The sequence below is a fragment of the Phalacrocorax aristotelis genome, chromosome 1, assembly GCF_949628215.1.
Source record: "Phalacrocorax aristotelis chromosome 1, bGulAri2.1, whole genome shotgun sequence".
Taxonomy (NCBI): domain Eukaryota; kingdom Metazoa; phylum Chordata; class Aves; order Suliformes; family Phalacrocoracidae; genus Phalacrocorax; species Phalacrocorax aristotelis.
The window spans coordinates 163,397,153-163,424,083 of record NC_134276.1 but is presented as its reverse complement, the minus strand read 5'-3'; the positions used below and the strand labels follow the sequence as shown (position 1 = coordinate 163,424,083).

General features: G+C 49.1%; 1 protein-coding gene across 2 annotated transcripts; it reads right to left on the bottom strand.

Annotated features, from left to right (window-relative positions):
* Nucleotides 1–266: 266 nt before the first annotated feature.
* On the bottom strand, nucleotides 267–26,428 carry SREBF2 (sterol regulatory element binding transcription factor 2). Of its 2 annotated transcripts, none has more exons than XM_075078392.1 (19): nucleotides 26,223–26,428; nucleotides 21,316–21,702; nucleotides 20,267–20,433; nucleotides 18,887–19,027; nucleotides 16,915–17,136; nucleotides 15,664–15,778; nucleotides 15,275–15,456; nucleotides 14,291–14,483; nucleotides 13,135–13,316; nucleotides 12,215–12,488; nucleotides 11,061–11,230; nucleotides 10,681–10,849; nucleotides 9,992–10,112; nucleotides 8,366–8,475; nucleotides 6,915–7,047; nucleotides 6,208–6,376; nucleotides 4,782–4,967; nucleotides 3,772–3,883; nucleotides 267–3,120 (listed from the first exon to the last, which is right to left on the bottom strand). In XM_075078392.1, the coding sequence occupies exons 1-19, from the start codon at nucleotides 26,302–26,304 to the stop codon at nucleotides 2,900–2,902; spliced, it is 3,336 nt and encodes a 1,111-aa protein (XP_074934493.1). In that variant the 5' UTR covers nucleotides 26,305–26,428; the 3' UTR covers nucleotides 267–2,899. The 2 variants fall into 2 exon arrangements, with proteins under 2 accessions (XP_074934493.1, XP_074934488.1); XM_075078387.1 differs by having other exon boundaries at nucleotides 20,252–20,433; nucleotides 26,223–26,424.
* Nucleotides 26,429–26,931: the final 503 nt, after the last annotated feature.

Genomic DNA, 26,931 nt, shown 5'->3' with positions numbered 1-26,931 from the left:
ACCTTGCTTGGCTCTGCTCAAGCCATCAGCCTCTTGGGTGGCTTCCAAAGGAGTACTGAGACACCACACTTGCTCCACCAAGGGACTGTCTTTCCTTGCAAGCCACGCAGCTCCATTTTCCAGGTGATCTGGACAAAGGAATGACAGCTTCCTGAGACACTCGTGTGGTTGGGTATCTCTGAAGGACAATTCAGGCTTACCAGTGCTTAAGAGCAGCTGCTGCAGGGGTGATGAAGAGGGCTGAGAGAAAAAGGACAGGCATGAGGTGGTGGTAACATTCGCCTTTATTAGGTACAGATGCTCATGAGCCCTGAACAGGGTTTTCAGACAGCAGATATGTTCCCTAGGGAACCTCCCCACCACCAGTTGCACCTTATTTCACAAAGCATCCCTATTCCAAAATCCATGTGGATAAATAGACTTTCTTCACAGAATCCATAAAACAATTTCCTCCCACCCATAAACAAAAAAAAAGTTACAGTATATACACACACATATAAAAAAAGTTGTAGGGACAGATGGGCAGCAAATTTATAAACAGTGTAGAAAAAAAAAGGGCAAAGATCCCTTGCCCTGGAGGAGAGAAGTATCAGCAGTGCTAGGACCCCCTGTGGATCATGCCATTAGCTACCAGGGTTTCAAAACAGTAGCCCCCCACCCCCAGCCCAGCAGGGACCCCCTGCAGCCCATCACCTAGGACTCAGTCTACCATTAGCGACAATGTGAAGGCTCAGCATCTCCCATTTTCCAAAAGTCTCAGTTCCTCTTTTACTAAAGCACAGAACTTCCCACATCTTGGACGCGGATCTGGGGAAATGCAAAATAACTTGGAGGTTGCCACTGGTAAGGAGCTTCTGTATTTTAGGAAAAACCCATGACCAGAAAGACAGTGTGAGAGCCGCTTAAGAGGAAAAAAAGTAGGAGGATGTGATCCATCCCCCCAAACAGGAACACTGATAAGCTAGGAAGCTTGGGATGGGCAATCAAAACCCACCCAAACCCAAGTGCTGTTCTGCAAACTTTGGATACCTGCTCAAAGCAGAAGTGTCTGCCACCAGAGCATCCCCTACACTGATCAAAGACATGCAAGAGCAACCTCTCCCCCTCAGAGGATGAGCTCACCTCTGACTGCTGACACTGGGAAGCAAGGGCCCCTGCTGCCTGCCGGTAGGGTGAGAAGCACAGACTGCCTGCCACTGCAGCTGGGTGTCCACCAGCTATTCCCCAAAGTGGGAGAAGGAGTGAGGGAAGCATCTTCTTGGTCCTCATGCTTTTGTTTGCACGTATAGCTCAGGGTCACTGGGACCAGGCTTTGCTAGGAGACAGGTTTCTCCTGGCCCCAGTTTCCATCTTGTTGAAGCCAGGCAACTCTAGGACTAGCATTACATGTGTTCAATTCCTGCAGCACATGAAATTCCCCTCCCAGATGCCAAAAGGCCCCATGCAAAGTGAGACAAGCTCCCCATATTTTTCCCCTTGTTTTAGGAGGAGCTCAAGCTCTCATGCCCTTCTGCAAAAGCTGGATACACATAGAAGCCTCTTGCAATGCAGCCCAAGTTCTGATTTTACAGGAGGAAGGCTGTACAAGCCTGACTGGGACAGGACAGGATTAGACTGCTGCCTGTATCTAAGTGCTTCTAGCTGCCAACACGGAGAAAACACCGTCTACGCACAGAAACACCAATGCCCACCTGCCAAAGGCTGGTTTCCACATTTGCACACATGAGAGGGCAATCATTTTGCACGTCTTTGGAGAGATGCAACCAGAAAGGCAGAGAGAAAGAAGGCAAACCGTTTCCTCCCTGTCCCGAATCCACCCCTCCTCCCACCTTGGAAAGTCACAGGTGATTCAACACCTGCAAGTCAAACTGCTCTGAATAGCAATGGTAACAGAGCTGGGAGGTTCACACCCTGAACCAACGCTTCCCAGTCACTGCAGGAGCTCAGGAGCTGTTGAGCAGTTAGAGAAAGGAAGGAGAAACACCTGAAGACAAGTTCTGGGACTGGGAGTTGAGCAAAATAAAAGCCTGTTTCTAAAAATTTTTTCTGCATCAACAAAAAGGCACCAGAGAAGCATTCACCCTTCACGCTGAGTGCAGGGCACTGCACATCCACCTCTGCTGCCACCCAGCACCAGGCTTTACTTGTTGCAGGCTGCCACAAACCAGCCCCCTGCCAAAAACCAGAGGCAGCTATCACAGGAAGGAGGCGCATGAAGTGGAGAGGAAGGGAAATCTGCTGCATCGTTCCCTATGTTTTGTAAAGCCACAAACACTCCTATAAAAAAACCTGTATAAAAACCGTAGAGAAATTTGCTGGGCAGTACTGGCCCCAAGCAATACTCCCAGAGCACCTCTGTAAGTTGGGTCTAGGGGGCTTCAGCTTCCTGACACGCAGCTCAAGGAAAGCTGGTGCCTTCCCCCCCTCTCGGGAACACCCCGAGACACAGCAGCCCTGCGAGACAAGGCTTGAGCAAATCCTCTGCCCTCCCCAAAGGCTTCTTTCCGCAGAGGTGTTTGGGAAAGGAAGAAGATTCCCCTGAGGACAGACACAGGATGTGCCACTTCTCTATGCCTTGGGCTTGTGGGCTTCTCCCCACAGCAGGGATGGGGACTCTGGGTCACAGCAGCGCTTCCCAACCACCCCGGGCACAGTTGCAAAAACCACAACTAGACAGATTTCTGCTGCAGTGCCTGAGAACAAGCAAGGGGGCTAATAAAGCTAAACCTGGGACAAGTTAAAAAAACCAAAACCAAAACAAAACCCTCCCTCTCCCACCCCATTGCAATCCCACCAGCACAGCCCTAACCTCTAGCACTTTTTTTTTTTAAGCTCCAGAAGGGAAGTCCAGGCTGACCGTCGACCAGGCTGTCTTTGCACGAGGTACCCCATGCCAGTGTTAGGAGGCAGCAATGGCTGTGCCCCCACTCAGCTTGACGATCATCTGCTGACAGTCATTGCAGGAACGCTTGTCCCCCACCTTCTCCAGGGTGCGGGCAGCCTCAGCCAGCAGGACTGCTCGCTGGCCCGGGGAGGAGAGGAAGGAGAGGGGAAGATGGCGGCAGGCCAACAGGATGGCCGTGGCTCGCTCCCTCTGGCCTGGCAGGGTGTCCAGTTCACCTACGCACAAAGAGGAGAGAGAAAGCTCACGATGAAGCTACCACCTGCATGATGAAACCCCACCATGCAGGCCCTCAGCTGGCACTAGTTAGCACAGGCATCCCTGTGCCAAGAGTGAGGGCCACCCTGCAGATCGCCAAGCAGCTGCTTTAGGGTGGCAGGGGAGAACAGTCTGAGCTGAAGTCAGGCAGAGATTGGCAATCTTGTCTCCTACAGAGACAGTACCTTTCACTTCAATTCCTAGGGCTCATCCCAGCACTGGCACACACATCTGCCCATTTCCTTAAACCCCCAAGGGGTTTTATAGCCAGCACCACATCTCTCAGGTCTCCCCTTTAGGATTCCTGGCTTCTGCCTTTGCATTGACTGCCCCGAACTCCAGCCTGCCATTTTGTGCATGCACGAAGGTAAATGTTTTCCAGCCTGTTCGCTGACACCTCCAGCCCAGGGCTGGCAGTGCATGTTAGCCAGCTTGTAGAGAGCGTGGCAGATGCATTGCCATGAGCCATAGGCTGACAAGAGCTTGTTATCCTGAGCCTCAGACATGGGGAAGACACTGCAGGCTGTGGCTATGCCCCCCCTACCTTGCCCAAGTGCTGCCCCCTCCCAGCCCCACAGGCAGTGGGTCGCTGCCCAGGCCCCAGGGCCAACCTTGCTTGCTGCTCTGGGGTGTGCGTCGCCTCAAGCTGTGCTCCAGCAGCTGGTGGGTGCGGGTAGGGCTGGCACCTGCCATCAGGCGCACGGTGGCCTCATGGAGAAAGACCTGGAAGGGAAGGCAGGACTGGGGGTGAGAGGTGGGCCGGCACGGGTGCGATGAACTCAAGTCATCCCTCAGCAAACCACATTTCAAGAGCAGAGCACTGATGCCTCAACAACAGAGACTCACTTCCACACTCCTCCCTCATCTTCTCACCTGTCTCTGGGGAATTTGCAGGTCAGTGCAACTGTGTGTGTGGGGGGGGCAGAATCTTTTGACACATAACCATGAGTGGCCTGGAAAGAGGGAGGAACGACAGCAGGGAACAGGGTGGAAAATGGGAGAGCAAACCTTGGCATTGTGGCCTAGGTGGGCACCTCACCGCAAGCTGCTAGTGCAGCACTCCAATAACAGCATCAGACTTTGAAATCCAGCATTTGGACAATACCAGGACAACTCTCTTGTCCAAATATCAGACTACACTTCCTCTGCAGAGGCCTAAAACTAAGTAGACTAAACAGAAGGGTGGAAAAACCCCCAGCGAAACACCTGGTGCTCTACAGGTGCAGAAGGCATCTGTCCCCCCCCCAGCTACCTGCAGAGCCAACACAGCAAGGAAGCCTCCTTCCACAATCCCTGAAGGGGCTGACCTGGTCTGAAGCCACATTAAGGGACAGGATGCCATGGTATTTGCTTGGCAATACAGACGTGCTGATAACTTTCTAGGTAGAAACTAAGGCAGACACCTCCCTACATGCACCAGACTCCCATGGGAGCCTCCCTCAACACCCACCAAGAGAAAGTATGGAGGCTGCTGGTGGCAGACCATCCCACCCCCAAGTATCCAAACCACTCAAGCCCAAGTACTCCCTACATTTCCAAGGGCTGCAGCTTCCCCATCACCCTGCCGGGAAGGGCTATAGCTAAGCTGAAGGTTGAGCAGGCAGAGGAGTCAAGCCATCACCTTGCGATAGGCAGGCCTGAAGCCATGGGCCAGCTTGCGCAGGCTGCCGAGGTCACGCTGGAAGCCCGTCAACTCAGGGGCCGAGGCATGGTAGGTCTCACCCAGGGCCTGGCTGGCGTTCGCCTGCTTCTGCCACAGGCTGGTGCGGAGAGAGAGCAGCAAGTCACAGGCCAGCAGCTGGATCATCTGCAAGAGCCAGGGGGCCCAGGCACACATGCTTATTAACAAAACCCATCAGGCAAGTAACAGGCCATTTGCTACACAGCTGCTGACACAGCCCACAGGAGAGGGGCCGCAGTACCTCCTGCCCACCCAGGGGTGCTCCCTGGCCCTCCCAGCCGAGCTGCCCCACCATGATGCACCAAAGGGAGCAGGGCTTTGCCTTTTGCCCAGTCGGCATCTCTGGGGCGCTGCACCAAGAGGTCCGGCCTAAGGAACAAGCACCAGGCTGTGCCCAAGGAGCAGCTGCCCCTCCAGGAAAGCTAACACCTCTGCAAGGTGTTACTGACCCTACTCCAGACAAGATGTGCCAAGGGGATATTGCACCAGCAATGCCCCAGCCTTCTGCAAAGGCACTCCTGCCCAAACGGTGATACTAACTAGTGGGGAAACAGCAAAGACAGCCTTACTCCCTTCAGAGAGGAAAAAAAAACCCACAGTCTTGACACAGCCCACAGTGGCTGCCCAAATCCCTTTTCCCCGTCTGCTGCTGCCCCCTAGCATCGCTCGCTGTCTTAGTTGCTCTTAGGGGACCCTACCCATGCTGCCGAAGCAGAGAGCGCCTCTGTACTGCACTGCAGAAACATTGCACAGTTACTGCCACAACATGCAATGCAACTACAATGCACTACAGCTGCCACCCAGGAGCGACAGAAGGGACCAGAACTGTGTCCCATATGCCATGCAGGGAAGCTCCAGCTTTAGGTAATCCTGGAAAGAAGAGAAACAAGCCCCATAGAAACTCAGGAATAGCATGGCACAGTCCCACTTTTGCTGTAGAGGGTTCAAACACTTGTGAGTGCTGCCTAAAACAGAGCAGATTTGACTTAATGAGGTCCTGCTTTATAGGTGTCAGCAACTCCTTTTGGAGGATGGAGATTGATGCTTTCCATGGACCAAGTTCAAGGTGCTCAAAGCACCAGAAAGAGGTGACAGGTACTGCCAGGAGAGGAATGGGAGCTCAGCTATTTGAGACCATGCCCAGGGAAATGGTATTGTACTTGCAGTGCTGCTCCTCCACACAGCAGGGGCGGAAAGATGCCAACGCCCTCTGGAAGGAAAAGGAGAAAGTTTCCTTTCTAATCCCATTGGACACAGGGTAGATGGAAAATGCAGATACACACTGTAGGGAAGTGATACACCTGAAGCAAGACCAACCTCACAACTAAAACGGACCACATGTTATCCTGGGGCTTATAGCTCTTACGTTGTTAAGGACAGTGCTGGAGATGCCACTGCTCATGTTGAGGCTGTTCCATAACTGACCGCTGGCCCTCTCGCAGTGACCCAGGGAGCTCTGCTGTCCATCTGCCTTCCCAGACAGCGAGGCCTGCATGGCTTTACACACGTAGAAGGTGGCTTTCACCAGGGCATTCCTGAAAGAGAAAGAAAGCACTGCTTTCAAGCAGTATCATGTCATACTGCCACATGGCAGCCCGAGAAGCTGAGCTCAAACATCAACCAGCATCAGCTTTCACCCTCCCATCTTCAAGAGCAGAGATACCATTTCTTAGAGGGGAAAAAAAGATGGAAGTTGTTCCTCACCCACAAAGACTGCTCAGAGAAATGGAAGGCTAAGAAGCTTCAATGCTAAAGAACCAAGATGGTGATGCTAGCCTTTCCATCAGCACATGAGTTTTGCTTGTTTGTAGAAGGCAGGAGGCTGTGGAACTAGATGAAAGCCAAAAGACACACCTAAAGAAGCAGTTCTAACTTCCAGTCCACAGTGCTAGTATCAGCCTGCAAGCCTTGATCTACACATCGGTTCCTGAACATAATGCATTATTGCTTCCCAGAGCACAAGAGGCATGTGACTCCAGAGCACAGGTAGGAGTAGCCTACAGGAGAGGGGTTGGAGGAAGAGCTGCTCCTGTTTAGAAGCAGGGGTTTGAAGGTTGTACAAAGCCTACTCACTCTGACATCTCCAGGGATTTCGGCATGCGCTCCACTTCTGCAAAATGTGACCTCACAGCTGCGTCATCCCCTCTGAGCCAACCGATTGCCATAGCCACTGCTGCTGACCACCATCTGCATACCACATCAGGGCCTGTGAAGCAGAATCATAAGCTGCAACCCAGGAAAGGACACCTGGCTCCTTCCTGCTCAGAGAAATGGGTGGGTGTCATGTGCCCTTGCCAGTGTCCTCTGCCAAGATCGATGCTAATGAGCCCACACTGATCCCATAGGAATGCAGCTGTCTGGGTAAATGCTGAAACGTGCTGCAGGAACACAAAGGGACTTGCAAACACTCTACATCTGATCAGAGTTTTGGGTGCCGAGTTTGTATTTTGTCAACAAGAACCTACCCCATCTACTTGTCTAGAAATCTGTTGATTTTCTTCCTGACAAGGAGCTCCACTCACCACCCCAAAGTAACAACTCTACTTGCATATACTGTGCCTTGGCACTGATCACCGTCAAGCTAGTAAATACATCAGGTTCCTTGTAGCACTTCCTCCATTATTTAACATCCCCTCAAAAACTTCCCAAAGCCTATCTAGGGCCAAAGGACATAGGCTCTGCTACTTTGAGCTCCTTTTAAGTTTCATGACAATACTGACCCAAATATAGACTTCCCTTTATATAAAAAAACCTAATCCCTTGAAAAAGAGGTATCTACTTTTCCTTCCAGTTTGCTCTACATATTTTAGGCACAGCACAGTTAGCCTGTGTCTAAAGCTCCAGCAGCATCCTGGTGAGCTGCCAGGTGCCATCTGTACCAACACCAAGCAAGACAAATACTCCAGCAGCTTGCTACCAGTCAAGCCCAGATGAGTGCACAGCCCAAAGGAGGGAGGTCTACAGCTCTCGCTGTCCCACTAGATATACACCAAGGGACCAAACTAAGCACCTCCCAAGAGATGCCCAGAGCTTCTCTACAGCAGATGTTGCAGGTCTCTGGAGACTGAAGAATACACATAACAGCTGCTGTGAAAGTGAGGTCAACCTGTATTTGGTCCAATAGGTAATTAAATGGAAAAAAAACCCTTCCTGTACCTCAACTGCAACACTGCTGTGCTGGTTTAGATACCACACCCTGTCTCTCTTGCTGTGCATTGCCAGGAGCAAGCCCTCAGATGAGGGCACAGGGCTCAGCTTGGAATATGCCCAGCAATACAAGTAACTGCAATCCCACTTGGGCACCCAGCATTACAACACGTGGCCAAATGTACAAGCCTTCCCAACCACCCTCTTCCAGTCTGAGCTGCTGTATCACATTGTAGTGTACTGCTGCTCAGCAGTCAAGGCTCGCTCCAAGGACTACATTTCTCCTTGCCTGGAGTCTGAGAGGTGGTGGGGAGAGAGGGAACATGTATCAACAGTAGGTCCTGCAGCTGGGAGAGCTTTGGTTTTGCTGCACTTACCCAGGGCGGACTTCAGTACAGAATTGCTGGCAAAGGGTGGGGCTCCACTTCCCATGGAGTCCAAGAAAGAGTTGAGCAACTTCAGGTACTCCATGGCAGTGGAGAACTCACTGAAACAAGAAGCAAAGCAGACCTTCACTATGCTGTCAAACAGGAGATACCAAAGCCTAAAGGCATTTCTCATCAGTCACAAGGCATTTTTAAACAACATTGACCCATTAAGCCAGCAGAAAGTTCAAGCTCTACAAGTAACTCCACACAACCAGACTGAAGAGACCGCCCCGAGAGCGGAAGCGCACAGACAGATGCTCAGGGAGGAGGAGCGTCACATCTCTCCAAGCAAGGAGACCAGCACAGAACCAGAATCAACCCTATGGGTCTCACCCCATCTACAGAGATGCTGGACTTGACACACGTTACAAGTACAGGCTCCTTTTCAATCACTGCCTCCAAAAGAGGATGAACTACACTTCTGCGAGTGACTATTTGCATATATGTAAATATATATGAATGCAAGTGACAACGCATTCATACATGTCAAAATAGCACATGTGGCAATGATCTAATTTCCTGGGACATGCTACAGGGGAAGATCTTGAGCTCCAACCCCTGGGGGGCAGGGCAGGCTTGTTGTATTGCTAAAGCTAGTCCTTCCCATGAAACAGGACCCCCACAAGTATATTGACAATCCACCTCACTTATACAAATCCTGCTACCTTCTCTCACCATCTCATCTGATCACAAGCATTTGTACCGTGCAAGCAATTAGACCAAATGGCTGCTCATATTCTGCAACGATGCTAGAAAACAGATGTGAGATTGGAGGTAGGGAAAGCTGTATGTGCAATATTTTCCCTACACAGGTAGGGAAACCAGGTTATCTTCCCATTTGAGGCTTTTACTCACACTTTTCAGGGACAGGATCCTTACAGAGCTTCCCACATATTTACATAGTGTTTGCCTGGCACCAGCAAATCTGGAGATCAGCTAGAAACAGTGCAGAATTGCTGGAAAAGGCTGGGGCTCTGCTTCCTGCCAAGTCTAGGAAAGAGCTGCCCTGATTCCCACCTATCAGCCCTTTTTATTTGGTCACGGAGCTCGCTGAGGCCAAGGATAATTTCTGCCAACATCTCTCCTGCTCCCAACACGTTGTTTCGATTTTTCACTGCTGGTAATTGTGGCACTTTGTTGACATAGGAGAACATCCTCATGCATAATACAGCGAGCTGATGGAGTCATCCTCTGACATGCCAGACCTTCATGCTCTTAAAGGCCAGGACTGTAGAAGTGGTAGGTGGACACTAATTTTAGTTCCTGAACATTACGCTTTGTCAGCAGAGAAAGCGTCATCCATCCAGTTCAGGAATCAACCAGCACTATACCAGCTGACACCAAAAGCCCTTACCACACATGGGTTCACCTTTGACTTCAGAGGTGTTAATATGAAGAGGTAGATAAAGCTCATCCATCTAATAAGCTGTGGTGGTCAGACTTATGCTGTCATTTCAAGTCTTTAGTAAGGACTAACTGTTCAGTTTGCCCCATAGCGCTTGATCAAGGGTTATGAGCTCTGCCTCAGAGCCTGCAGCTGCAGCCAGCAGTCCCCAGTGCAGCACACAAACTTACCATGGCTCCTCCTCCTCTTGTCCCGCTATCTCTTTCCTAGTTTGAGGCTTCACGAGTGAATCTACCGCTCGCTCTAGCAGGTTCTCACAAAACGCCTGATGAACTTGCGCAATGGGATCCGCTAGAGAGGAGTTAAAAAAACCCAAACCATTTCACTTTTGTACAATGATAGCCACCTCCCAACACCACCAAGAAGAATCAAAATGTAGGAGCAAGATGAAGAACAGTAGAGGACAATTCTTGAGGAATTAATACAAAGATTTCTAAAGACTAAGTTTCAGGCCCTTTTTAAATACTATTCTTATTCATTAGCCATTAAAAGCTGCAGCCTTGCCCAAACATCACTGTGGCACTTCAGCCACTCAGCAAAACAGTGATGACACTGCTCTGTGGAGGATAAATCTTGGTCACCCCAAAGCCACGCCCCAGACATCTGGGGCCATAGCCAGGTTGTATTCCAGAATATGAAGACACAAGCAGGATGACACAGCACATCATACAAAGGGAAGAGAGCCATCTCCTGCAGGCTGAGGAGACATCTCAGCTCCACAGCCCCTCAGGACCACGAGCAGGGCAGACATAAAAGAGCACGCTCTCAAACAAGACACCTGCTTTTGTCCCAGAGGCAGAGAGACTGCCAGGCTTGAACTGCTAGGAGGCCACGCACTTGGGACACAAACATCTCTCACCAGGGTTCCTCTGGGTGCAGTACAGGCTCTCCTTCGCAGCAGACTTCACTGTCCAGCTTCGCTCCACAAAGAACTTCTGTCCCAGGGGATGGCACAGCCAACGCAATGAGTCAGGAATGGCACTCCGTTCTGAGCTGCACAGGCTTTGAGCTTGGCTTAGAAAGTAGCTCTGGGGAATGGAGAGGCTAAGGTTGAGAACAGTACTCAGGAAGACACACCACTGAAGACAAAGGTCCTATCATAATTACAGCCTGTATCATAATTGCAGGCCATACCGCAACTGTAGTGCTAACAGATACCCTGAGATACAGCCACACCAGCTTGCAGGCCTTCCTAGAGCTCTGCTTGGAGGTATGATGGGAGAGGAGATGACAACTTACCGCTAGGAAGCCAAGCTTGCCTCCACAGCGCGTTTTCAAACCAACAGCAGCCGTCAGGTGGATTTCTGCCATTGTGCTGGGTGGGATCTTTTCTTCTGCACACTCAGCCAGATTCACAGCACACAGGGCCATGTGTAAGCCTGAGTAAGCTGAGCTGGAGGGAAGTTTACCTGGACCAGGAGGGAAAGGAAAAGTGTTAACCTTTAATGCAGCAGTACCGGCTACTAAATACTACCATAATTTGCAGGGCTACTATCCTAAAGAGATAAGAAACTGTTGACATGAGAGGTTTATAACAATGTATGCCTTCTTTGTGTTCAGGCAATAGAACAACTGTAACAGAACCTTCCTTCCAAAGAAAGCAAGGTTGGCTTCCGCAGCTTTGCTTCTGCGAGAAAGCCCTGTATAGCTAAACCATTTAGGATAAAATCATCATCAGTTTTCATCCTACTATATTCATCACTATCTTAAAACTCATCTCCTTTATAGTCCACCCCTGTACTAAGACAGATAACACTAAGGACAAGTACTTATCCCTGGTGGCATGGCTGTAATCCACACAGCATGATTAGGCAGAAGGAAGTTTAGCTTGTATTTCTGATGTGCTTAGAAGCCTATTAATTGAAAATTGGTTTGCCAAGGAAACAGCAAAAACAACTGTTCACAAGGAACATTCAAGCACTTCCTTAGTACATGTGCATACACCCAGGTTTTCAAAGGATGTCAACACCAACTGGCAATCTGTGCTCCACAGAGCTTCGGAAATTTAAATTCTTCCAGCAATTAACCCCAACCCCTGTTTCCACATCACATTCCCAAGCGATAGGAATGAAACAAGCCCTTAATAGCAGCTAAAAGTGACTGGACTTAATCAACTGCTGCTTGGGAAAGACTCTCAGCCATCTCTACAGACTCAGGAACACATAACTCAAGACACTGCTGTTGCTTCAGCTGATCTTACAGAGCTCTTTTTTTCGCATGAACCTGTCATGTTTTAGTAAGTGGCTCCTGAAATTTGTCAGGCTAATTTCCAGCAGCAGCCCTCCCAGACGGGGGAGGCCATAGTGCTCTCCCTGTATCCGCCAGGATCAGCTCTAAGCCTCCTTCCTCATTTGGCAAAACAAGGACAGCAGATCTGCTGCCTCTGCTCCTACCTGTTATGTGGAGCTGATGGAGCTTGTGATATGCTAGAGCCGCATCCCGAGCGCTGGTCTTAGCCTCGTCCTCAAAGCCTGCAGTGGCCTCCCTTGCCCGCCACTGATGAGAAGTCCTCTTCAGCAGCCACCGCACCAGCGCCAGCTTCTGCAGGCTATAGCGGATCACATTCCAGGACAGGCTGCAGGCCAAGTCCAGGCGGGAAGCCGGCAGCGCTCGGCCGAGTACCGACAGGCACGTCTGCAGGTTTGATGCAGCTGCAGCAAAATCCCCCTGCAAACAGCACAACAGAAGGTTCAACAACAAGCACCATCACAGAGACACTTTGGGACCTCCTCAGCATTGGGAGCAAGACAAAGTGATGCGCAAGCTAGGACAAGATCTTTAGCTGAGGGAAGTCAACAAAGTCTGGTAAATGTGAAGACAATTCCACACATGGCTCTGATCTGCACTGCCTGTGAGACACACCAGCACTAGGTGAAAGCAGCTTCCTGCCTTCTCAAGCAACATGGAAGTTTCAGGGTCCCCATATCAAAAGCCAAATGTTGCCTCAACAATGGAGAAGTCTTCCAAGAGACTGGAGGACAACTAAGAGACAGAAATAGCAGAGGCCAGGTTCTGGACAAAAACCAAGACCTTGCTGCTGCCAAAGGTTGCTACAAGATGCAGCAGCAAGGAACAAGGACAGAAGTTCGGAGCCTTTTCCAATGTTGATGTCCACACCTTGTTAATTTAGCCTGAGGGAGGATGGCAATCCACTCAAGACAAGCTAGCACCAGCTTCCCTGAAATCAGGCAGGATAATCTACTCGAGGAATACCATGCTCCTCCAAGTGCCGAGCCGCTGCCTCACTAGAGCACATTTACTCACACCCCTTCCTAGAGGATGCGTTTAATGCAAAACGACAAGTCAATTTTACCCGTGCCAAATCCAGATCCGCTTGCTTGCGATGCCTCCAGAACGTGACCGATGACCTTGAGTGCAGCCGTGTCACTGGCTCTCCATGCACAAGGAGCTTTATGAACACACTCAGTACAATCACTCCATTCACAAGCCACAGGATCAGTGTGGGCATCATCCAGCCAAACCAACCACCCACACCTGCAATGGACATCCCAAAAGGAAAGTTAAATTTTAATCTGGACACCAAAAGCCTAGCAACAGAATGAGCACAGACCCAAAAGTGTGTCTTGCTATGCTTCCCACATGGGGTATCAACTTTCGCATAGACCGCATTTTAATCAGGAAACACCTCTGTCGACAGCTCTTCATCCAAACTCCAAGCCATAGTCTTCCAAACTAAATAAAAATAGTTATTTTTACAAGACTGATTTCTAAAAGGCTGAGTCTGCACTTAGTTTCCCTAGAGTACCTTGTATTCTGATTCTTCTATCAGATCACCCATGGCTACTCAATACTTCAGTGTAATTTTCTGGTCTTAATTAAGTATACAGAGTGACACTGAGGAAGCATACCTACCAGTCAGGGAAATGACAGCATGCCTACAGAATCCCCTTCCCTAAGCTGCTGTACTCTAAACTATGAATATTATGGAATAAGCACATTGAAAAAACTGGTTGCAAGACCCTATAGCAACAGTGCTTCTGAAGTAGTTCTTCACCTATTACTTTATTATTAGCTACAAAAATCAGTCCATTCCCTTAAAAACAAATATAAAATTAATACGCCTCAAAGACTGGTGAGGACAGAAGGACACCCCGTACCCTCAATTGCTTTTCAAGGATCTATCCCAAGAGCCCAGGGCTACAAATGGATGCCCCCTCTACCCGGCTGTGCTGAGCAATGGCTGGTTTTGTGCAAGAAGAACGCTGGATGTGGATGTAAACTGGAACTGTGTCCAAGTATTCTCAGCTGGCTCCCCTCCTACACTCAGCCCTGAAGTTACTACCCCTCCTCAACCATTAAACAAAGGTCATACAACTCCCTGAACACACAAAACCATCCTACTGAATCACACTGACAATCCACCTCATGACCTGCAACTGTCACAGCTGGGGACGGTTTTTAGGGAGACCTGGCCACCTTCTGTGGTCCAAACTATTCTAGCTTGTTACCTGATTCAATGGTCAGCACGTTCCTGCCAGAGCCATGGCGCACCAGGCTGTCAGACTCAGAGGTTCCTCGGACGTCCAGGAGAGATGTCAGAGGATTGAAGGAAAGGCAAAGGAATGTCAGAGCACAGAGGAGTATTCGAGAGCGATCCACCATACCAAGGGCCACAGGAGGAGAATCAGGCTCATCTTTAACCTTCAAAGGAATAAGAGGAGAGTTAAGTAAGAGGAGGAAAAAACCCATTTACTGTTCTGTAGAACAGAAAATGCTTATGCCAAAGGACAGGTAGGGAAGAAGGAGGAACAGAACATGTTTTAAAATTTGCTTTTAAGATCAAGATCAGCAAGAACTCCAGTGAAGCTTTCCCTAGCTTTGTAAGATATGGCTGAAGTATTTCAGTGCCTTTGCCTTCCTTCTGCTCCCAGTGATTTCGGATATCATTAACTGGATCCCTGGTTTAGTCTATGATTAATCTTTGCTGCCCTTACTCTTTTGAGGATGTCCCAGAAGACACACTCCTGCAATATCCACAAAACAAACCTCTCAGCCAAAGACAGCTAACAGCTTTCTGTTACTGTGGTGACTTACAGTCTCATTAACCACAGCTAATGTCATCATGCATTTTCAAGTTCTCCTGCTTTATCCACTGGACATATATATCCCTGGAAAGCTCTTTGGGCTCTTTGGGTCATGAACATGCACTGTAAGTCCACAGAGACTCTACGGGGGCTGAAGGCTAACTACAGTTCTTCTAGAAGCTAAGCTATGGCTCAGATAATACGGCTCAGGAAGTAGTCTCAATCATTTAAGAAAAGATGAAATGCACCCAGGCACCTTCCTCATCCTTACAAAGGATCTCTGACCCCTACAGATCTGCTTGCTGATGTCCATCGGTTCCACTCCTGAGAATTAAGAGAATTTAAATTCTGGCCCTTACCTATCCCTGAAGTAGATGCCTTGAATTTGACAACTGAAGTCACAAATACCTTTGCATCATCAAGGAGTGGGCTTCCTGGCTCCGAATCAATGGAATAGGGAGAGAAACCAGCCTGGGACCCCGAGTCAGAGGCTGGAGGAGACATCAGGAGCACATTCTGGTTGAAGTCATCTATCTTCAGATCCACATCATTGTCAACCAGACTGCTTAGGTCAATGCCCTTCAACAGCTCTGCAAAAACCAGAGTACACTATGCACATGTTTCTCGATCCTGCATCCTGCCAGTGTTGCTCAGACTGGCTCTATCACCTGGAGCCAACACTGGCCGCTACCGATGCAACACAAGTGTTAGCTACCTCTGTCAAGGATAATAAACTGCAACAGGCATCCTACTTCACGCCGACTGCCTCCCCGTGCTGCACAGCCTCCACAACTTACTGTTTTTTTGGTTAGCCAGCTTCAGAACCATGTTCTCCTGCCTCAGCTTATGGTTGGCCTGCTGTAGGTACTTAATGTAATCAATGGCTTTTCTCAGGACTCCAGACTTGTGCATCTGCAAGGAATTAAGACATACAGAAAGCAGTTTATATGAAGAGCGTCATAGGGTCACTCCTGCCTGTAGGGATACCACAACCCTTTGTATCGTGTGGTGATAGAAAGAAAAGGGTGTAAAGGACTGCACAGGAGGTGCAAAGAAACTAAGAGCAGGGCACACTCTGTGGGCAAGGTATCAGACTTTGAAAGACATACGAGGACTGGGAGCTCTCAAAGATCTTATAAAAATACGACAACGGAAACAGATTAACATCCAAATTACAACAGAGTTCACACATCTTGGTTTCAGCCAGAAATAGTCCTTTGGAAGTACCATAGTTCTGAAATGAAATGGCTCTCTTCTGGAACAAGCTGCTGTCTGTTAATCATCATTCACTGTCTAATTCTGAGATAAGCGGTTCCTTCCTTGCCTCACTCCCTTGGTCATCCCCATGAAAACACTTGCTTCCAGCTGCAGTAGGCAAGTTTAGCTTGTAAACACAAGCCCAAAGTACTACAAAACCACTGCACATTACCAATGTTTTTAAAACGTAAGCTTCCACTTCCACCCAGCAACAGGAGGTGACTTCACTAGTGCACCTATTTGTACAGAGAGCATGCAAAGTGTCAAGAATACTACCCTGTGCTCTGCCAGCATGAGGTAAAGTGAATAGGACAACCCTTAATACATGGTGCAAGAAAGCTTCTAATATTTGAGCAAGGAGGAATTTTTACAATTCAATATCTAAAGGAGAAAAATTGGAAAGCTATATAAACCCTCATCGCTACTGCAGTCACATGGAAAAAGAAACTTAAAGTAAGCAAGCTCTGGTCTGGCAGAGTTATCAAAACATCCGCTTGGATATTCTACCTACAGGGCGTATTTAAGTTAGGCCTAACATAAGAACAAACACATAAGGTATAGCTTATTTTCAAGAAACAGTACTAGCATAGCAAAATAAACATTTTACAGGTGACCCTTCCCGAATACAATTATCAAGCTTTCCATTGCGCAAGTGTTTCTCACCAATATCCCAATACACGTGTGCATACAACTAAGCCACATGTTCCCAACTGCTTCATTTGGTAGGGCAACAAGCACCTGAACACAAAGTATTTATGACACTAGATTTGTTCTTATTCCATATCTTTTACCTTGGCATCTGTCCCCATGACAAGGTCCTTCAGCTCAATGATCTTGTCATTTATGGATGACCGGTAACGCTTTTCAATGATGTTGTGAGTTGTTCTCCTCTCTCCTTCTTTAGGTGGTTCTTGTTGCTTGACACCCCCAGGAACTTGTTTGATAGGCACTTTTTCTTGTCCCACCATCACCGGCATTGTGGTCAAAATGGTCCCATTGCTCCCAACAAGTGTCTACAAAGACCATGCGTAACAAGCGTCATGAGCAATCAACCAATTTAGATAAGGTTTATGATGGTAAGAGAAGAAGGAGTAAACAAGAATCAGGAAGAAGTTTGTACAGCTCAGAAGAGATATGCCAATTGCCTCCTGTCTTCCTTAGGCATGAGCGTTGGCACTGCAGCACAGGAAAACTCTGCCTCCCACACTGGTCACTGTGCAATAAGAACATCTCTTGCTCTCCAAGAGCATCAACACGCTTCTACCAATACTATGCTCTGTCCATCCACTAAACAGAGAAACAGACCAAGGCTCCTCCTTGCTCCTACAATCTTTATCCAAATCCACCTTTTCTGTAGACAAGTAAAAGTCATCAAATCAGCAATAGGCAATACTACTTCCAAACTGATAACTGCAATGTTAAGAAGGACCCAACTATGGAAAAATAAACCTTGGCTTGAGCAATGCAGTTGATTTGAATTTGATTAAATGCAAAAAAAAAAAAAAAGATCCATAAGATATAAAAATGCCTTAAGATGAGGAACTAAGGCAATGAGCGATATACACTGGCATGAAAAGCTCAAACTTGGACATCTAGATGTAGGACAGACCATCTACACCAAACTAAAGCAGCCTGTACTCTGCGATAAAAGATGATGAATCCCACCGGAACAGTTGCACAGAGGGGCTTCTAGGACAGTTGGCGTAAAGAAAGTTTAGACTGCTTAACCCAGGAAACCAAGACTGAGAAGGGTACATGTGTTCTCTAAAGTACACTAAGGATCAGGGAAGTGGTTATGGAGAGGAAGAGTTATTTCTGTCAAAAGACAGGCTAATATAAATGAGAATAAACTAGCAGTGAGCAACTTCAGGAACAATTTTGACTCTGAAAGAGTCTTCTAATTGGGATATCAGAAATTAATTTAGTTTCATTTCAAGATGGAACCTGATTTAAGTCCTACACCTTTCCTTGGCTAATTTCCACCAAATTTCAATGTGTTCAAAATGCTTTACGGATTGTGTCTCAGACAGACACAATCATATAAGCCTCATCTCTGCGTGAAAATGTCATCTAAAAGCAAGGAGGTTAACTGAAGATTTTAGACCAGCTGCTAACAAGTACATAAGAAGCCTACCATGCTATGCAAAAGAAATCAAAACTTCAGTCCAGACTTGCAGGTTTATCTCCCCCAGTAAATATTTGAACAGAGATCTGTTCAGAATGTACAAGATCATAATAAACGCGTCTTTGGGGGCACAAGTTTCTCCAAGTTGATAAGAAGTGGAGGCTATGAAGCACAGCTGCCATCTCCAATGATTATACTGAACCCTCACTGCAAATGCCCTTTGAAAATAAGAACTAGTTTTCACATTCAATATACCGCTACTAGACACTACTGAGGGGGAAAAGGAAGTTCCACAATTTCTGTGTGAGCTAGCATTCAGTTTCAAGTACCTTCCAGAGGTTAAAAACTGGATTAAATTTTTAGGTCACGTTCCTCTCCTTGTAATACCAGAAAAAGGTAAACAGAAACATGCCCTTGGTCTTTGCTTACTGGCCATGGGAGGCTGCCAAAAAAGTACAATCTGTGTATTTAGCCTTGGAAGAAACAGGGTATTACTCACTCTGGATGTGTCTAGAGCAGCCCTCAAAACCCCTCCCATTTGCACCACTACAGAATACTAAAGCCCACACCTCTTCCTTGCATTAAGAGGAAAGGACGTCGGCGAGGAGGGGGAAGGAAAAACACCATCCGTACGGTACCTGCAGAGCTGTGGTCTGAATGGGAGCAGTGAGCGCTGTCAGCGCTGGGTTCTGTACCGCAGCCATAACGGGATTACCATCCGCTTTCAGGGTTGTCAAGACAAGGGAGTCCGTTTTTATGATCTGAGGTTGGACCAGAACCTAAGTTGAAAAAAGTTACAGGTGAAGGGGAGAGTAGACACATATTTCTCTGCTGATCTCAGTAGCCAGACATAAGCGATGACAGAGCTGTAACTTTACATCTCAGTGGATGGCAAAAAAGCAGGGCGAGTATTTCTTTCACCTTGTACCCTGCATCACTTGGATGGTTTTTGTCAGCCCCTGATGCAAACTCTGACCATGAGACAGTCTAAATAGCAGTGGTGGGAGGGGAGCAGAGAAACCACCAGGACATTGGTTTTCAAATCAGTCACCAGAAGTAAACAAGTATGTAAAAAAACAAGAGAGCTGATGGAAGAGTTCCCTTCCCCTCTCCAGTTACACCTATAATTAGCGCTCTACAGTAACTGGTTGAGTACTCAGAGTCTAACATGGCTAGAACAGCCTGATTTGGCTAGAGCACTTTCCAAATACCTGTAGTAGCTTTTCTCCCCTCTGATTTCACTTGAAGGGTCTGTACCATGAATGTCAAGCAGATCAAAACCAACAATAAGTTATTTTGCCACAACACAGCTTGCTCTTACTTGTTCAAATACCTCACTGAGTCTCAAACACAGAGGACACTATAGATGGCACAGTACAATTGAACCAGAGTGACTCTGTCGCATTGAGAGTATCCCCATGCCATGTTTTTATCCAATACAAAGAAACACAAGATTTTTTCACTATCATACATGTATTTTAAAACAAAACAAAAAAAAAGAATCACATGACGCTGTATCAGCTAAAAGATCAAAGAAACCATAGCAGAAGAACTGGAAGAAAACATTCCCATATCATCTGGCCCTTGAAAGACACAAGGTGGTGGACTTGCAAAGGAGGAGGAAGTCGTCAAAGAAAGATTGTTCAAGTAAGGTTTCCAATCCAGTTTGGCAGCACCAAGTTACAAAAATATTTTAGACCAAGTTTAGTTACGCAGGTGTTTTAGTGAAAATGGTTTCTGAGCATTGCCCACTACCTGATGTCACATCACGGCTCACCACAGGGACCCTCATGCATGACTTGCATGAAGTAAAATTGCTTCTGGAACACAGGCTGGCTAGAAATACCTCTCACGCACAAAAACATTTGTGCAAAAGGAATCCTAGCCAGGACCACCAGCCCCACAAACTTCACCACCTTTTCCCTGGCAAGCCAAGAGACCAGACCCACAGAAGCAATTTCTTCCTCTGCTAGATCCCTCTATCACTGCTCATTTTTGCTTACTGGAACTTGCTGGACCTGTGGTGCAGCGACCGTCTGGACCGTGGCTGGTGTTAATGTCTGGATGGTGCCGTTGGCAGCCTGCGTTAGCACTCGCTGGGCCTGCACAGTCTGCACTTGCTGCTGGATGGTAACTGGCTGAACCTGGGAGGATGTCACCAGGCTCTGGACTTGAGGCTGGAGAACTGAAAAGCAGAAGAAATGTCAGGAAGAGTCCAGAGACACAGATCTCCATTCTGGAACCCATAAATGCTTCTAGCTTCACTCCTCCTCTTCCCAGAGCTTCTCAGTAGGCAGCCTTCAGCTAACACATCCCACACCTTGGGAAGCTTCCAGCTCCTTTGGTGCCTCCTTCAAGAGGACACTGCATCAGAATAGCAGCTTTCCAGGAGGCACAGAGGATCAGCTAAGAGAAAATTAAGTCAAAAGCCTTTGGTCTGATAGCACAGGACTCATTATTTCAGTGACATTATGCAGTACATCCAACCAGCACTTGCCTGCTCCTGCTGATCCTGGTGGACTCTAGGATCCTATTTATCATGTAAAGAATCAAAACCACTGAAGAGGATCAAGACAACTAGCATTCACAAAGGAAGATCTGGTCATCAAACATCCCTACAAGCCTCTTTGTTCAATGCAAATACTGTACTTGAGACTCTGGTAATTAAAATGTCCCTTCACTCCAGACTGCCACATGGGGACAGACCAGAGCTTCAGGACTGGATCTGCCTACTGCACCCACCAGGAGGAGGACAGGGTTGCCAACAATGATTTTTTTAGACATCCTTTCCACAGGCCTCCAGAGGCATAGGAAAGAAGGGTGTAGCAGAGGAGCAGCAAGATGACAACTATCACAAGAGGTCACATGAGGACTTCAGATCTCATAAATGAGAGTTTCTCAGCTCCCCCAACTCCAAAAGCCACGTAGGCAGGAGAAGGGACACCCCACAGACAGCACCACAAAAGAAGGATTGTGGTGGCTGAGGATGCTTTTGGAGTTTGAATATCTACACCATTTATCACAAGTGCACCAGGCACGCCTATAGCTTGAGTACCCTGATGGCTACCTTGGAAACTCGTGGCTGCATTCTGGTAGATCACCGGCTGCTGGATAATCCTGGTCTGGGGAGCAGAGCTGAACGTCGGTGTAATCATCACAGCCTGCTGCTGGAGCTGAGGTTGGAGCGGGGGCCGGGGCTGAAGGAGAGGAGCCGACCGCGGAGGGGCCGGAGGTGTTGCCTGCGCCGGTTTGACTGGCAGACTCTGGAGCTGGGGGGAGGCGGGGGACGACGGGAAGGGCTGGAGCTGCACCTGGCTGTACGGCCGCTGCAACTGCGGTTCCAGGGTCCCACCGCTGCTGCCACCATTGCCGCTGCCCTGGAAGGTGCCACACAAGTGATCCGAAAACAGATCTGGAAAGTCTCCTGCCTGGTTACTGACGAACTGCAGCATCTCTGTAAAACAGAATTAAAAACGCTCAATGCTATTTCATTGCCCGTACACTTTGTTACCCACCATTAGGTCAGGACTCCGAATGCTTGTGCAGAAGGGAGGTCCTGGTCCTTCAAAACCTCTGGAGAACGTATCGCACCAACCTAACGTCTGCAGAGAGAAACCAAGATGGCCAGCAGCAGGGCACTGCTGTCACTGTTCATGGGGAAAGGCAGGACACCCCTACAACACTTTCCCGGACTACAGGCTCCAAGCAAAGACTAGAACTTAAAGCCATCTCCAATACATGTAAAATATTAGAGTTGCATTCCATCAGTGCTCCAATCTAATCCTTGCAGAAGGAAGAAACCAAGCACCTCCATGATTCTAGCACTAACCATTCTTCCACCCAACTTTTAGGGTGGCTTCAAGTCCCCTATCCCTCCTACCCCACTGACTACCTGGAAAATGAAGAAATGGTGTAAGAATTCATTGTAAGTTTGTTTTACTTTCAAGTGTACCAGAAATTGGGGAAAAAACACTGCAGGAAACAACAATTTCTAGAACAGTAGCAGGAGAAATCCATGCATGTGTTTAAACCACTGGAATAACTTTTTTGGTGTTTTTTTTTTTTAGTGGGTTTTTTGTTTTGTTTTTGGTTTTTTGCCTATTTATCCCCTGCCTGCAGTCACTGCACAGCAGTTTCTCTCCATCCCACCTTCTCCAGGATTTTATTAGCCCACATCAGGAGGTTCTTACCACAACACTATGGCTACCACCACCACCCCCCCGAGGAAAAAATTTCACAACCATAAGATCATTGTTCATAAGTGAAGCTTCTTCTTCCCTCTGTCTAATCCAATTTAATCCAATTATGCACCCCAAGCCACCTGAACGCTTTCCTTGATCTGTGTGTGGGCGGTGGTGTGAGGAGTCAGACATCCTTCCCCACCCCAGGACGGGCCCACGCTACACTGGCTCTTCCACTGTTTGCTGAAAGCCTTTTTTATTTTTTTCTGGAAGCAGGGGGAAAAAAAGAAGGGAACAGATCCACAAAGATAATGGAGGGTTTACAATTGAAAAATAAAATTGGTTTTAGAAAGTAGAAAATAGATTTCTGATTTATAGGAAAAATATAGCAAAGAGCTCCTTATATCAGGGGCTTTCTCATCCACAAACCCAAAGGATGATGCTACTGTGGTTTATGAAGGGGGTTCAAAGCAGCAAACTTTTCACAAGATGTTTCTGTGGAAATTGCGCCAGCTATAAAACAGCTATTAATTTGCTTCTCAAAAATGCCACCCACGCATTATCCAATTAATTTGTCTGACACTCCTGAGACAGAGCAAAGGGATCTTCCTCCAAGCCTCTTGCTCCCTCGACAAACGTTTCGCCATTATTTCTACAATACTACTCTTCTTCCCTTCCGACAGCAATCTCTCCACACCCTGACGTACATTTAAGCACTGACCACAACCATTGCTCTTAAGAACTCGTGTCTGTTGGACAGAGGAGCTTGGGAGAAGACGTGATGCATGGGTCTCCTAGCACGGAGCTGCAGCCACCCTTGGGGACCAGCCAGACCAAACCTTTGTCTCTTCTCCTTTTAACTAGATGAACAAAAGTTTTTGGTGTTTTTTTTTAATGCAATGCCTCAGTAAACTTGCACAAAACACCACTGGAGCAAGGAGGGCTGTTTAAAAATTAACACTTCTGCATAACATCTAGATGGGTATTAAGTAGCTTTTCATCCTCCGACCAATGCAGCAAAGACAATCCCAAATAACCCCCAACACGATAAAGTTGATAATCCCCAACTGTGTACTTCTCAACCTCTTCATTTGATGGCACTGCTATTTCACTATCAGACAGCACTACTGCAAGTGGGGAATAAATATAAAACAGACAAGATTTGCTCTTGAAGAACAAATTCCAGTGAAAGAGCCAAATTTCAGGTACTGTATTTTAAAGAACATTGTGTTCAACTCAGCAGATTTAATACCTTGTTAAGAGAAACTAGTTTTGCTCTCACAAGTTAAATTATATCTTTAACATAGGCTGAACTTTGACTAAATGCAAAAAAGTCTAAAGATTAGTTCTTAAAAATTAGACTGCCAGGGGATCAAACCTTCTTTTAAAGTGCCCAACAGTTTTCCTAGCAGCAACACAAGGAAAACAAAAAGCAGGAGAAACAGCAACATCCAAAAGCTGAACCTCTTCCTTTTAAAACATCTTCGCCTACTCAGAGAACAGAGCAAGCGTCTGCATTAACTGTTAGAGAGCTCGGGTGCTTTTGGAGGACAGCTATCAGTGATAAACCCATCATCACCAGATCACCTGCACAAAGAGTTCTCAGTCCCTAATGCAGAATGAGATGTAACTGCAGAAAACTAGCCCAGCCCAGCGCTAAAAACATCAACAAGGTATTACAAAACCAAGCCCACCGAGGACTCCTGCTGCTGGCGTCAGCCCAGCACCCAAATACCTGGCAGAAAGGCAAGGGCTGGGCTTTAGCTGCCCCTCCCAGATGGTAGCTCAGAGCCTGCACACGGGCTACTCTTCCTCACGCTGCTAGAGAGACGCCGCGCTTTGAGGAACACAAAGCGGCAGGGATCCCAACCTCGGCAGAAACAACCCCTCCATCCTGAACCCAGATGTGCTTCGCACCCATGACCGACTCAGACCTCACTCTCCAGAGTTACCCCTAGGGTAAGGCAGCACCAGGCAGTGCCCTTCCAGCAAGGAGGTGTCTGTGGCCATGCAGGACGGCCCACAGCTGGCGGAGCAGGCAGAGCCAGACACCTCCAGCTCAGCACCGGGATCCCCCGACCAGCCTCACGGCCCATCCTGGAGCACAACCCCAGCGAGCACTGGGGCATCCCAGAGCATTCGGTGCACCCGCCAGACGGGTGTCATTCCTCCTCCACCACGGAAAATCAAAAGCCGTGCAGCAGGTGGCAAGGGTCCCTCAGCCTGAACGGGAGAGGAACATTGGGACCTGCCAACAAGATGACTTAAAAAGCAAATCAAAAACCTTTCAGAATTTCAAACCCTGAGATAAATCCACGTCAGAGTACTAAAAAAAAAAAAACAAACCAAACCCATAATTGTCATGTGCTTCCCCCACCCTCAGGAAAATCCACCCCAGGAGCCGGGGAAGAAGGCAAAGCTTTCTCCTAAGTTACTCATCGCTCTGAATCACACCTCTCCCGGCACATGGCGGTTCAAAGCCAGCTCTGGGTTCGTCAGAATTTTTCTCCGTTTCCACATGGATCCCCAGAAGTCATTACATCGTGCTTAAACAGGAGTAAACACCACCTCCAATTTGTACCATCAATTTTATGAGCGATAACTAAGCCCTTTACATTCCCATAAGGTATATTCTTCTTTTACATACGACAAAGAAAACAATGAAGAGGTATCAATTTTGCCCCCTAACTACACTGCAAATCAATCGCCATTAGAAACCTAAAAGCACTAGTTTAATTTTATCTCCTAACTGCTGAACACGGATGCTTTAGGCATCACACCCCCAAAGCCGAGCTCTGTTTGGGATCACAACCGAGCCGAGCAGGGGGGCCGAACCAGGTCCCCGTCCCCAGACTACCGCAGGGCTCACCCAGAAACTACATTTCTGGTGAGTTTTCAGGAGCTATTTGGGAAACCCAAAGTAAGGCATCGCAGGCGCTTCGCTTTGCTGCAATCCCATGGAAAGCGGGGATTTTCTCACAGGTCTGAGCTCTGGCGTCGATGCGGTGAAGTTTTAGGATGACATGGGGGGGAAAAAAAGGGAAATTTAAGCAGTTACGTCTGTTTCGGTGGAGGACGGCGAGGAGGCACGGCTTCCAGGCACAGCTTCCTCCCACGGGTGCTAGTGGCAGCACAGCTCCAGCAATCGTTTAGCACCGACTTTGAGAGAGCCACGAGGAAACACGAGGGGAATCCCGGGCCACACCGTTTAACCCACGGGTCTGAGGCAGGAGGAGAGAGGCACGACAATTACCTTCTCCAACCCTCTCCCGTGCCGGCAGTGGCCACGGGTGGGGAAAAAAGGGCTCGGTCCCCCACGCGGTTTCTTGCGGTTACTGCCTCGACGTCCCGCGGCGTGGGTCAGCCCCATGAAAGTCGCTCAGAAGCGCTCCCCAGGCGGGGCTGGCCACGGGCTGCCAGTGCCACGCGGGAAGACACGCGTGGCCGCTCACCAAGCGAGCGCTGCCCGGCGGGACGCGCCCCGCACCCCCCACCCCTCACCTCTACCCAGCCGGGACGGGGGATTCCCCGCGCTCACCCCCCGCCTCCACGCGCGCTGGAAGCGTACCCCACGCAGCAGAGCCAAACCGGCGCGGCCTCCCTGCGTCCCCACTCTGGAGGGAGACCCCACGCAGCGAGACCCAAGAACCACTCCACCCACACACCCCACCTCCCAGGCGGCACCATCAGCCCCAGGCTCTCGCGGACAAGCGTGGATGCAAACACACGCACACCCTGCGTGGGGGGAGCCCACGCGCGCCGCCTCCCCACCCCCACCTTCCGCGGCGCCTACCGTCGATGTCGCCCAGGGTGAGCTCGTCGCCCAGCTCGGTCAGGGTCTCCATGTTCTCCGCGCCCAGCTCGCCTCCCTCCATCGCGCAGGGGCCCGCCGTGGCCGGGCCCACCGGCGCATGAACCCCCCCACGCCACCGCCGCCCCGGGCGCTCAAGCGGAGGCTGCCGGCGAGCGCCGCCGACCCCGCGCCATCTTGGGTCCGCCCCGGCCGAGCCGGCGGCCCCGCCCACCACCTGCCCGCCGCCACGGCAGCGGCGCGCGCGCCCCCCGCGGTTTGTTGTCAATGAGACCAGGTCGCCGCCGGCCAATCGACGGCCGCGGCAGCGCGTGGTGTGATTGCGCGTCAGCGATCAGCAGCTTGCGATTAGCATGGGGCGCCCCGCCCCTCTCTCCCCCGCCCTCCTGATTAGAATATTCATGAGGGGGGCGGAGGCCGGCGGGGAGCGACGCTCGGCGCCGAGCACAGCGAACACGCGTGGGAGCGGTGGGGAGCGCTGCCCGGCTCCCCCTCTGCCCACGGAAAACCCGGCTGGGGCAGAGCTGGCACCCCAAGTCCGGCTGAAGCGGGAAACAGCAGGTGGAAGACGGCGCTTCTCCTCCATTAGAATCCCCATCCCTCTGCAGCTCCCCACGGACCCTTGCCTCCCAAGGGGCCAGACCCGATGCCCGTTCCCACCAGGAACAGGAGCAAGAGGCAGGCGTCTTTT

What these genes read in the sequence shown, in the direction of transcription:
- SREBF2 (XM_075078387.1), bottom strand. Translation starts at nt 26,304, where the DNA reads ATGGAGGGAGGCGAGCTGGGCGCGGAGAACATGGAGACCCTGACCGAG. An exon ending in GCTGGCTAACCAAAAAAACA is followed by an intron (nt 15,457 to 15,663) that starts GTAAGTTGTGGA and finishes TGGTTTTTGCAG; the next exon opens with AGCTGTTGAAGGGCATTGAC. An exon ending in CACTCCTTGATGATGCAAAG is followed by an intron (nt 14,484 to 15,274) that starts GTATTTGTGACT and finishes ATTCCTTTGAAG; the next exon opens with GTTAAAGATGAGCCTGATTC.